The 12,975-nt window shown below is 43.4% G+C and overlaps 1 protein-coding gene across 2 annotated transcripts in view; it reads right to left on the bottom strand.

Moving 5' to 3' along the window:
• Positions 1–12,975, bottom strand: part of PUM3 (pumilio RNA binding family member 3) — a 198,189-nt gene that overhangs the window by 24,557 nt on the left and 160,657 nt on the right. For both annotated transcript variants that reach the window (XM_075339844.1, XM_075339852.1), the window contains exon 14: positions 7,545–7,687. In XM_075339844.1, the coding sequence (XP_075195959.1) occupies positions 7,545–7,687 (143 nt within the window). The remainder of the gene's footprint in view (positions 1–7,544; positions 7,688–12,975) is intronic.

Here is a 12,975-nt window from a genome sequence, read left to right as displayed (position 1 = left end):
GCGAGTGCAGTGCGATTTTTCTCTCGCCCCATTCACTTGAATGGGTGCGAGAGAAAGAGTCTCGGATTACAATCGCAGCATGCTGCGATTGTTTTCTCGGTCCGATTAGGGCTGAGAAAATAATCGCTCATGTGTGCTGTCACACAGGCTAGAATTGGTCCGAGGGGAATGCGATGTTTTATCGCACTCCACTCGCACCGATTTTCTCGCCGTGTGGCTTAGGCCTTTCTCTCGCGCCCATTCAAGTGAATGGGGCGAGAGAAAAATCGCACTGCACTCGCGGTACATCGGTGTACCGTGCGTGCAGAGCGAGAATGTCTATAGCCGGCTACACAGGCGAGAGGGAGAGAAATCCCTCCCTCCCCTCCTGAGTGCCGGCCCGCCCCCTGCAGCTGAGGTCTGCTCGCACGAACGGACCTCAGTTGCAAGGACACAAGCATGAGACTCGGCTCTGCTGTACTGCCAGCACGAGCCGAGTCTCATGCAAGGGGATCGCAGTAGTCCCCGTGTGGCCCCAGCCTAACACATCAGCTAGAAGAGAGATCGTGAGCCAGGCCTCATCATCTAACATCAGTGTCTGACCTCACAAAAGTTCTTTGGGATTAATCTGAAAAATTCTCACTTAAAATCTTGCAAAAAGCTTTATTCACCCTTAAACTGGTCTTTGTCACAGTAGATATCTACCTACCTATCTATCTATCTATCTATATAGGGGTTCTCCATGTCTGGGGCCACTTTTAATTTTTTTTTCTGTGAATGCATTTACCTGGAGCTAAAACACTTTTGCAATTCGGTTTCATTACAAATTTTACACCTTTTGGCTTTTTCACTGCACACTCACGCTTTAATGTGGTGTATGAATGAATGAGCTTTTAGAACAAAAAAAAAAATAATGATGAGAGTTACAACACTCCCTTTGCACTTTCATAATGAGCTGACTGACAGATTCTCCAGTAAACCATTTTACAGCCAGCAATACACAGTGCAATACAGAGGCTATAAATGGCAAGGGGATTTTTTTTCAATGAAATCCAAATTACAAAAATGATAGATTTGTGATTGGTAGTGTCTGGGAGAAATGAAAGCGAATGACTCCAAAGAGACTTCTGAAGATACAACTCAATGAAATGCAAGCAAAGATTTTACATAGTGCGCACCTAAAATAACAAATGTGAATATATTTGAAATGGAGGGACACTGCAAAAAAAACAAAAAAAAAAAAACAACAACAAAAAACAAAAAAGAGGAGCAGAATCAGGAGAACATATGGATTTTTCAAGATGTATAACTTAAATTTTGGGAACAAAATGACAAGTCTCATTTAAGGAAAAAAAAAATAAATGTTCCTAAACATGAACAACCCCTTTAGTCTTCACATCGATATAGGGAGTGTTAAGTGGTATGGTTACTGGCAGCTGCCAAGCTCTGTCTAAACAAAGCTTACTGTATGCTATTATATGAATGTACTAAATAATAAAACAGTATGCAGTTTCCTCCTTTATCATTTTTCTGTCTCTGTAAAGTGTTGGGAATCACAGGAAAAAACAAAAACACCCCCAAAAAACAAAAAAAGAATTAAAAACAAAAAATAAAAATAGCAGTGGCCACTATAAGACTATATCAAGATTTTAGCCAACATAGAAAGCCAAACCTAAAAGAACAGTGCTAAAAGGTACACAAGAAATGAGTATTACAGCCTCCATTCGATACCCATTATAAGGAAACAGCTGAGTTAAGAGTCAGGCTCGGTAGGTGCCACACTATTTGAAAAAAATGGCAGCATGCTTGCCTGCCATCTAAAGAGGGACTCCAATAAAAGTTTTTAACTTCTTAATATACTGTAGTCATGATAGCACTATAAACTTACAAATGGTCATTTTGCCCTTCTACCCAGTTAATTTCTCTCTTTTCTCTGCACTATGTAGAAACAGGAAGTCACTTTTCCCTGAATGAGTTCTCTCCCTAAAGAACTCCTGCCCTATTTGCTCTGCTCCTCCTTCCTGCCATTGACTTTTGCAGTGATGACAATCATGGGAAAGCATACTTCTTGATTTTACATAGAGCTTAAAAGGATTCCATTAGCCTCAGTTTAATCATGTGAAGTCATACCAAATAGAAAAGAGAAGAATTAACTGGGTAGAAAGGCAAAATAAGCAATTGTAAGTACACAGTGCTATATAATATTAATGACTGCAATATAATATGGGGACAAAAATTTTGATGGGAGTACTGCTTTAATTCAAACCTGCCCTTGCCCATGCTATGTAAAGAGAGGTTTGAATAGACCTGGGCAATAGATTGGTGGATGGGAAGTGAAGGTGGCTACAGTGTTCAGAAATCTTCCAATCTAAAAGTTTTAGGCTGTGAATCTTTTAATTTTAAAGGTGTGAATTGGATTCTACTATACAGAACCTCGCAGCAGACTGATTTGCAACACACATAATTACAACCATTCAAGAGGTTGTTCAAAATTAGTAACACATTGGTATTTTATTAAAAAAAAAACAAAAAACAAAAAAACAGTGACAAAACTGTCCATGGGTTGTATCTGGTACTGTGGTCTAAATTTACGGAAATTTATAAAGGGCTGAGCTTTCTTGCCACACTGGTGAGGTAGAATTTTTTTTTTAATCAAACAGCCATGTTCTTCTAAACTTGGACATCATTTTAGGATTATTGTAGTCACATATGTCCATGTAAAAGTAGACTTCCATTTACTCTACCTTTTTAATGGAAGGTACACTTCAAAAAAAAGTGTAAATCTCTGGATTAACTATTGCATGATTCTACCAGCTGCACCACAGAAGAGATGACGTCTACCAGCAGGAGACTGATGGGCTGCAAATTTCTCCAGGATATCGTTAACATTAATCACCATATGGGCCTTCCACAAGGATACAGAAATTAAATATTCATTTCTAGACAGATACAGTATTCATCTGCTCCATCTATTACATAAAATACTGTGCTATGTGAACTAGGCCAGCCTAGAAGACACAGCGTGTGTGCAAGTACACGCATCTATTTTATAAGCTGAAACATCAAAAGCTGCATGAGATTTCGCTTGAGGAGAAGGAGAGATTGATCTTCTGCCGTGTTATCTAGCCATCACTCAAGAGCAGTGGTGATCACTTGAGCGACAAGTCTCTGCAAAACAATCACAAAATGTACAACAAGGATGCACAACTGCATTGTATCTGAAGGCGACAAGGAGGATTGTACCACTTGAAAATGCCATAACCATATGGAAAATCTAGTAAGAAGGAGAAAAAAAAAGGAAACAGATGTTGACACACATTTGTGTTAAAATTTGACACGTTTTGATGCTAAAGGGAATGTGTCAGCAGGTTTTTGCTATGTTATCTGAGAGCAGCAGGCTGGAAGAGAACCTTATTCTATTGTTTGTCACTTACCAGGCTGCTTGGTGTAGATATGATAAAATCACTTATCTCTGCAGAGGTTCACCAATTCTCTGAATGTTAAGCTCTGTATAACCCCACCCACAACACCGATTGGCAGAAAGCTGCTGATCAGTGGTGGGGACAGGGTTACACAGAGCAGGAGTACTACATGGCACAAGACAACTACACTGTGTGCAGAATTATTAGGCAAATTAGTATTTTGGTCACATGATAATTTTTATACATGTTGTCCTACTCCAAGCTGTATAGGCTTAAGAGCCAGCTACCAATTAAGTAAATCAGGTGATGTGCATCTCTGTAATGAGGAGGGGTGTGGTGTAATGACATCAACACCCTATATAAGGTGTGCATAATTATTAGGAAACTTCGTTTCCGTTGGCAAAATGGGTCAGAAGAGAGATTTGACGGGCTCTGAAAAGTCCAAAATTGTGAGATGTCTTGCAGAGGGATGTAATAGTCTTAAAATTGCCAACCTTTTGAAGCTCGATCACCAAACAATCAAGCGTTTCATAGCAAATAGCCAACAGGGTCGCAAGAAGCGTGTTGGGCAAAAAAGGCGCAAAATAACTGCCCATAAATTGAGGAAAATCAAGCGTGAAGCTGCCAAGATGCCATTTGCCAACAGTTTGGCCATATTTCAGAGCTGCAACGTTACTGGAGTATCAAAAAGCACAAGGTGTGCCATACTCAGGGACATGGCCAAGGTAAGGAAGGCTGAAAAACGACCACCTTTGAACAAGAAACATAGGATAAAATGTCAAGACTGGGCCAAGAAATATCTTAAAGACTGAATTTTCAAAGGTTTTATGGACTGATGAAATGAGAGTGACTCTTGTTGGGCCAGAGGCTGGATCAGTAAAGGGCAGAAAGCTCCACTCCGACTCAGACGCCAGCAAGGTGGAGGTGGGGTACTGGTATGGGCTGGTATCATCAAAAATGAACTTGTGAGACCTTTTCGGGTTGAGGATGGAGTGAAGCTCAACTCCCAGACCTACTGACAGTTTCTGGAAGACAACTTCTTCAAGCAGTGGTACAGGAAGAAATCTGTATCATTCAAGAAAAACATGATTTTCATGCAGGACAATGCTCCATCACATGCATCCAACTACTCCACAGCATGGCTGGCCAGTAAAGGTCTAAGATGAAAAAATGACATGGCCCCCTTGTTCACCTGATCTGAACCCCATAGAGAACCTGTGGTCCCTCATAAAATGTGAGATCTACAGGGAGGGAAAACAGTACACCTCTCGGAACAGTGTCTGGGAGGCTGTGGGGGCTGCTGCACGCAATGTTGATCGTAAACAGATAAAGCAACTGACAGAATCTATGGATGGTAGACTGTTGAGTGTCATCATAAAGAAAGGTGGCTATATTGGTCACACATTTTTTGGGGTTTTGTTTTTGCATGTCAGAAATGTTTATTTCTAAATTTTGAGCACTTATATTGGTTTACCTGGTGAAAATAAACAAGTGAGATGGGAATATAGTTGCCTAATAATTCTGCACAGTAATAGTTACCTGCAAAAACAGATATCCTCCTAAGATGGCCAAATCAAAAAATCTAAAAAAAACCCCACTCCACCTTCCAAAAATATTAAGTGAGTCTTTTGGGTTGATTGAGAACATACCGTATTTTTCGGACTATAAGACGCACCCCCCAATACCCCCCCGGGGGATGAGGGTGCTGCGGTGGAGCAGGTCATCGGCGGCATGAGCAGGCTGTAGCAGCCTGCCGTGACCACGTGGACCTGCTCATTTAATATGCACGCCCATCCTCCCGCCCATCATCTCTCAGCGATCAAGCCGCCGCTGACAGTTGGGCGGGGTGATGGGCGGGGTGTGTGCGCATATTAAACAGCCTGCCCGCATGATCACCCCTGGAAACTACAGCCTGGAGTGATCATGTGCGGCTGTATTCACTGCCCCACACGCATCATCATCAGCGCGGGGTGCAGTGAATAAGTATAACTCACCGTCCACGATCCCTGCAGCACCGCGATGTCCTCCTGTCTGTGCCGGCGGCAGCTGTGAGGAGACTAGCGGTGCGCACAACGATGACGTCATCTCTGTGCGCACGTGTCCACACGCAGCCACCGCCGGCACAGACAGAAGGAGATTGCAATGCTGCAGGGATCTTGGCCGGCTCCACACTCCAGCGCATCTGCTGACACAGACGGAAGAGGAGCGATGCTGCAGGGAGTGCGGTAAGGAGAGTATGAACGTTTATTTTTTTTTATATGCCACAGGATTCGGCCATATAGTAGGATGGAAGTATATAGCAGCATAGGGGTGTATAGCAGGATGGGGGTATATGAGCAGGATGGGGGTATATGAGCAGGATGGGGGTATATGCCAGTATATAGCAGGATGCGGCCATATCCCAGGATGACGGTATATAGCAGGATGGGGGCTATACCAGGATGAGGGACATATACTGTATATACAAGGCAGGAGGATCATTACCAGGGTGGGGTACGTTAGTAGAAGATTTGGGGACATTACCCCCATAACAGTGTCAGCAGCAGATCCTCGCCCCATAAGTGTGTCATGACCACATTTTTTGCTTAAAATATTATTTTCCTCCTCTAAAACCAGAGTGCGTCTTATGGTCCGGTGCGTTTTATAGTCCGAAAAATATGGTAGTTGTTAATCAATAATAAAAAAAATCCTCTAAAATACAAACTTGCCTAATAATTCTGCACACGTGTAGTCCTCTAGTGATAATCTGCTGATGAAAAAATGATTGCAGCCTAGTAAGTGATATCACTAGAACCAGGGGATTTGCACCTACATCATGGTGCTCTCAGAATAAATAGCAAAGTACTGCTGACAGATTCCCTTTAAATTCTTCTCCTGATCCTTGCTGAAAAAATAAACAGTGCCCTCCAGCAAACCTACTGACTTACTATGATTTATGCCAAAAATTGGTGTAAAATAGAGCACAAATCTATCCTTTTTGTGGCAGTCACAAGGATAGGCTGGATGCACTAGAAATGTGAGGCTCTAAATTTGGTGCTTCTTTTACTACCCTAATGGACTGGAAATGACCACGAGTAAATGAAAAGCCAATCCTACAAAAAAAAGTTCTCCATTGAGTCACATTTACAGTGTAATCTCTGAGCAGTGCTGAATTGGGGAGAAAACCTTCCTGTAAAAGGTCACAGAGCATGCACCCAGGATCCTCCCCTAGACTTAAAGGGGTGGTTCACCTCCTTTCATTACTGGCCACATCTATATTATGTTGAGAAACAAGGTTTCTCTCAAATACCTTGTGTTGCCATAGTGCCTGTGAGTGGCGCTATTGTGGACCCCCGGGGTTAGTGACCTCTGATGTCATGTCAACTTCCTGTTCACCCGACATCACCACGGCCGGCCACAGTTTTACGGAGTGACTGGGCTGTGGGCGGCGTTTCACTGCTCGTCACAGCCCGGAGAGAGCACATGAAATGCTGGGCTATGATAAGCGGTGAAACGCCGCCCACAGCCCAGTCACTCAGGGAGACTGCGGCCCGCCTTAATTGACGTGACATCACCGGACATCAGAGGTCACGGAGCCCGGGGGTCACGCGAAGGAGGCGAGCGGACTGCAATAGCGCCACTCACAGGCACTATGGCAACACAAGGTATTTGAGAGAAACCTTGTTTCTCAACATAATATCAATGTGGCCAGTAATGAGAAGACGGAACCATCTCTAATAAATCATGCCCAGATTTTTTGTGGCCCATGTGGTGGCTGCAGTAAACTGCTATATGCAGAGAAGGATTGCAACTCATGTATGATGGCAGCCCACATTACGATGTCCAGAACACAGAAAAAAAAGAAATAAAAAAAGAACAGCTCAAACTAGGTTTAGACTTTTAACCACAAAAAATAAAAAAAAATTAGATAAGGTCATCAACATTTACTAAGACATGGTCACCCCTCTTGATATGCCTCACATATTGATCAGTAACAGATCATTTTGACTGGATTCCCCAACCCTTTGGTCAATGTGTGGCTCTAAGTAGCTCAAAACAGAGGAGACATGCAATACATGTACAAAAATAAATAAGTAATGAAAATATAATTCTCCCCAGCAGAATCCCACCCCAGCTAGTCATGTAGAAGGGAATAATAATTACCTGTGTGCATTGCCGTCTCCTAGCTTGAGCACTTCAATAATCTCTGGCAGAAAGTGTGCAGAATTGCGTCCACTCAGCAGATACAGCAGAACCTTCCTCCCGTATTTGTCTTGCATTAGATTGGGTAATACACTGATCAATTCCTAAGAAAAAAAAAGCAAAAAAACATTTTTTTTCTATATGGTGGCCTATGCTGAACACACACATATCTTTACCAGACAAGAGCCTTTACTCTGTAACTAAAGCCTGTGCAGCAAATCAATAATTCCAATTTATTACTTCAACGCGATGATTAAATATAAATCTGGCAGGCAATGATGCTCCTGAATTTTTCATGGATCAATGTCTCTCCTGTGGTGAAGTGAAGCAGATGCTTCATTGTAATAAACACACAGCAGCAAAAATTAAAAAGTAAACAGCACATTGGGAACAGTAAGCAATTTACTCAAGGGTTATTACTTGGCGGTTTGAGATATTAAATGTGACTACTTTAGATTCATTTCCCATGTCCGCATTATTTCTTAGACTTGGTTCGGCTAAGCAGGCTCGTCTGACTTTAAAGGGGCAGTCCAGTGACAAAAATAAAAGGCATTGTAAGTAGGGTCAGCCATTCCAAAACTACATCTATTAGGGTATGTGCCCACGTTGCGTTCTGGCGTGACAAAAAAAAAACAAAAAAACCCCAGCGTTTTGTCACTGCATGTGCGTTTCAAAAAGCATCCAAAGCCCTCCGTTTTGGATGTATTTTTGACAGTGCGGTCCCACTCAGCTCTGCTACATCCCCATAGAGCATAATTGGCCGCGAGACAGAGCCGCGCGATCAGAATGAACTTGGATGAACTTCACCCGACTACATTGTCATCGCGCGGCTCTGTCTGTGTGCCGCAGCCTGATTTGCGATCACAGGTGAAGAACTCACCGGTGACTGCAAATCCCCTGAGCGACTGAAGTGAGCTGCGCAATCAGCAGTGCAGTCAATCAGGTTGCCCGTGGCCACATCTGGAGTCCTCCACCCGAGAGCTATGGCCGCGGGTAACCTGAGTGACGTCATCACTGATCACGTGGCTCACTTCAGTTGCTCTGTGGAGCTCACAGCAAGTGGCTGTGTTCTACGGCCGCTCCTGTCAGCTTCATGTAGCAGAGCTGGATGCGTTGCAGGACCTCGTGTGGATTACGCCGGACCTGGAGGGGTATTTGAGGATTTTAATAAAGTGGTGAAAGAGGGTGTTTTTTTGTCTTTTATTTCAAATAAAGGATTTTTCGGTGTTTATGTTGATTTAGTTTCACTACAGATTAATCATGGGGGGTGTCTCATAGACGCCTGCCATGATTAACCTAGGACTTAGTGGCAGCTATGGGCTGCCATTAACTCCTTATTACCCTGATTGCCACCGCACCAGGGCAATTCGGGATGAGCCGGGTAGAGTCCCAGGACTGTCGCATCTAATGGATGCGGCAATTCCGGGAGGCTGCTGGCTGATATTTTTTGGCTGTGGGGCTTCCCTGCCTGAGAAAACCAGCCTTCAGCCGTGTGGCTTTACCTTGGCTGGTATCAAAATTGGGGGGACCGCACATCGTTTTTTTTTTTTAAATTTATTTATTTTACTGCATGATTTAGACCCGCCCACCGGCGGCTGTGATTGGTTGCAGTGAGACAGCTGTCACTCAGCGTGGGGGCTCGTCTGACTGCAACCAATCATAGGCACCGTTGGGCGGGGGAAGCAGTGAATAAGAGATGGAATAATGAGCGGCCGGCATTTTCAAAAGAGGAAAAGCTGCCGGAGCTTTGTGACAGCCGTGCAGCGCCGCGCCGGTGATCGGTGAGTATGAAAGAGAGGGAGAGACCGACCGACAGAGAGAGACTGAAAGACCTGCATTTTGTTTGTCAAAAAAGCATGCAGAACGCAACAAAAATGCAGCGCAAGTGCATTTTGACACACCTCATTCATTTCAATGGGTGTAAAATGCAACCAAAATGCACAAAAGTGACATGTTGCTTTTTAGAACGCATCGATTTTGTAAATTTGGCATCCAAAATGCTGCATTTCAAAACGAGCATGGAATTTGCTTAATTGTCATAGACTTTGCTGGGGACGCACAATGCATGCCTTTACGCTGCAGTTTAAAACGCTGCGTAAACGCATGAAAAACTGCAATGTGCGAACACAGCCTTATTAGCCTGCAGGTCTAATAAAGGTGTCAACGAGTCTACATCTCAATCATCTTGTACAGCATTGCAGAGAAATGTGTTTTCATACATATGCAAATGAAGCATTCAGGGCTCTGGAATTGACAGCACTTGGGCTCCGTTTTTTGCCGTGGATTTTCCACGTTTTTTGCTATAGAAAAGGTGCAGTTTTTGTTCATAACCTTTCTGCAGTCCTTCCCCAGCAAAATCTATGAGAAATTCAAAATGCTGTGAGCACACTTTTTCCCAACATTTTTTTGCTGCAGAATTTCTGCAGCAAAAAGTAGCATGTACTTTTCCGCAGGTATCTGTGGTTTTGCCATTAAATAATGGTTAAAAATCGCAGGGACCAACCCAAGGAAAAAACGCACCAAAACCGCGGTAAAACCGCATGCGGATTTTCAGTGCATTTTTTGCCACAAGTGTGGAATTCTGCCAGAGGGTGCGTATTTTACTTAAACACATTTTCCCAGTGCGCACAGACCCTTACGGAGCTTCAGCGTCCTCAGATTATTTCCTCACCCAGCACAAGCTTCAATTGCACAAGGACTGCCATCACACAGATCATGAACTAGCAATCAAGGTAAAGAGGCTGGTGCTGGGTGTAGAAACAAACTCTGGAGGCAGAAGCTACTTAAAGGGAACCTGTCAGGTCCAATATGTACCCAGAACCACGAGCAGTTCTGGGTGCATATTGCTAATCCTTGCCTAACCGTCCCTGTATACACTAGCATAGAGAAAGAGATCTTTAGAAAAAGTATTTCTAAAGATCTTTTACCGTATGCTAATGAGCTCAGGGACTAGTCCCCCTGGGCATCAGTTCCCTTGGCTAGTTGGCTCCATTAGCATGTTAGTACGCCCCTGTGGGCGTGCTAACATGCTAATGAATGTGCTGTGTCAGAGGATGATCTCACTCACCTCTCCGCCGCCATCGCCGCCTGACACTGGATTTCGGCTCAGTGCGTATGACTCCATAGTTTGGGCTATGCGCACTACTTCAGTTTGAAGCCAGGACGCACCTGGCTTCATAGTGCGCATGACAAACTCCGGGGTCATGCGCACTGAGCCCAAATCCAGTGTCGGAAAGCGATGGCAACAGAGAGGCGAGTGAGAGGAACCTGTGACGCTGCGTATTCATTAGCATGTTAGTACGCCAACAGGGGCGTACTAACATGCTAATGGAGCTGACTAGCCAGGGGAACTAACGCCCAGGATTCTCCTCCATCAGCAGCCATGTTTGGGATAGGAGAATAGTCTTCTCCGTGGTCCCCACTATAGCTTCTTATAAGCCAGATCAGATACCCATACTTTTCACTGATGAGGGGCAATCACCCCGAAACACCGTGTCTGCAAATTGGGGTTCTGATCTGGCATAAATCCTTAGCCATATGAAAAGCCTTGTTAAAAAGCCACTTTTGACTTTTAGGATTGCTACTTCCAATAGGTGGCACTAGAGTTTAGGCAACATCACACTAAGCAACATCGCTAGCAACATCGCTGCTAAGGCACGACTTTTGTGACGTAGCAGCGATGTTGCTAGTGATGTTGCTGTGTGTGACATCCAGCAACAACCTGGCCCCTGCTGTGAGGTCGCTGGTTGTTGCTGAATGTCCTGGAACATTTTTTAGTTGTTGCTCTCCCGCTGTGAAGCACAGATCGCTGTGTGTGACAGCGAGAGAGCAACAACTAAATGTGCAGTGAGCAGGAGCCGGCTTCTGCGGACGCTGGTAACCAATGTAAATATCGGGTAACCAAGAAGCCCTTTCCTTGGTTACCCGATATTTACCTTCGTTACCAGCGTCCGCCGCTCTCACGCTGTCAGTGCCGGCTGTTGGGATCGCTGGTAAGTTGTTTAGTGTGACTGGGCCTTTTGTCTCCTTACTCCTGGAGAGACAATTGGGATAGGATTGTCATGTAATCTGGTAAGAAACTTGTACTACACAAGGGGTAAGGTGCTTTACAAAGGAAAGGTTTTCTACCCAATCAGTGAGCCTTGGGAGAAGATTAACCTGTTGCCACTTGGACACTTTTGGTAGATACGATCCCTTGTATACTGGGAATATAACACAAGATCCACCAATGTGGATTGTTTAGTTACCACTTATTTGCCCTTACATATCCTAGCCAGTGAATGGCTATAATAATGGATAATCGGTGTAATACATTACACACACTGCAGTTAGTTGTCTCAGCTGCACTTTACACAAATTGATGTTTTTGAACATAACAGAAAAGCTTTTGTTGATGTATTCAGTGCTCCAGCCGTGTGAAGCAATATGCCGTCACTGCCTGCATTTAACATTAATTCTGTAGAGCCGCACAGCATAACTGATCAGAGGGCACAGCCTCTAAATATGCTTTCAACTTCTGCTCTAATTAGTTTTAGAAATTAGCAATGAAAAGGAAATTACAAACTGCTACTAGATAGCAGACAACTCCGAAGGAGAGGGAGCACCATTACATAAAAAGGAGTTCAAATGGATTCTATCAATTAGGTTTGTTTTACCCAGGAGCATTATACACTGTGTTCCAAAGTATTATGCAAAAAATATTTTTTCATATTTTCCTAAATTAACTTTATGAATTGCAGTCATTGTTATTTTCCAGTCATCTACTATTCGAGTATAATTGAAATGTTTTTGATCAAACTGCCTATGAAAACAGTATATTTTTAAAAATAATAAACACTCAAAATGCATGTTCCAATTTATGCACAGCAGAGTTTAACCTTTTTATTTTTAAAAACAAAATGGTCAAATGTGAAATTATAAGCATTACAGCTTATTACAAAATTAAATCAAACAGTTTTCAAGTCAAAACTTAATTTCTAGGTGATGTTACATTTGCACATAGGACCCCTTGTTTGAAAGAGGATTCTGAACTCTCTCGTCCATTGAATTTGTCAGTGTTTGGATGGTTTGTGCTTCAATTGTTTTGCATGTGGACAGAATACCCTCCCAGAGCTGTTGCTTAGATGTGAACTGCCTCCCACCATCATAGACACTCCTTCTGATGATGCTCCAGAGGTTCTCAATGGGGTTGAGGTCAGGGGAAGATGGTGGCCACACCCTAAGTTTGTCCTCTTTTATGCCCATAGCAGCCAGAGATGCAGATGTGTTATTTGCAGCATGAGACGGTGCATTATCATGCATGAAAATGATCTTGCTGCGGAATGCACAGTTCTTCCTCCTGAACCATGGCAGGAAGTGCTGTTTTAGAAACTCCACATAGATTATGGAGTTC

The sequence above is a fragment of the Anomaloglossus baeobatrachus genome, chromosome 1 (assembly GCF_048569485.1).
Source record: "Anomaloglossus baeobatrachus isolate aAnoBae1 chromosome 1, aAnoBae1.hap1, whole genome shotgun sequence".
Taxonomy (NCBI): domain Eukaryota; kingdom Metazoa; phylum Chordata; class Amphibia; order Anura; family Aromobatidae; genus Anomaloglossus; species Anomaloglossus baeobatrachus.
Note: the sequence above shows the minus strand (reverse complement) of the source record. Positions and strands in the feature narration are given on the sequence as shown.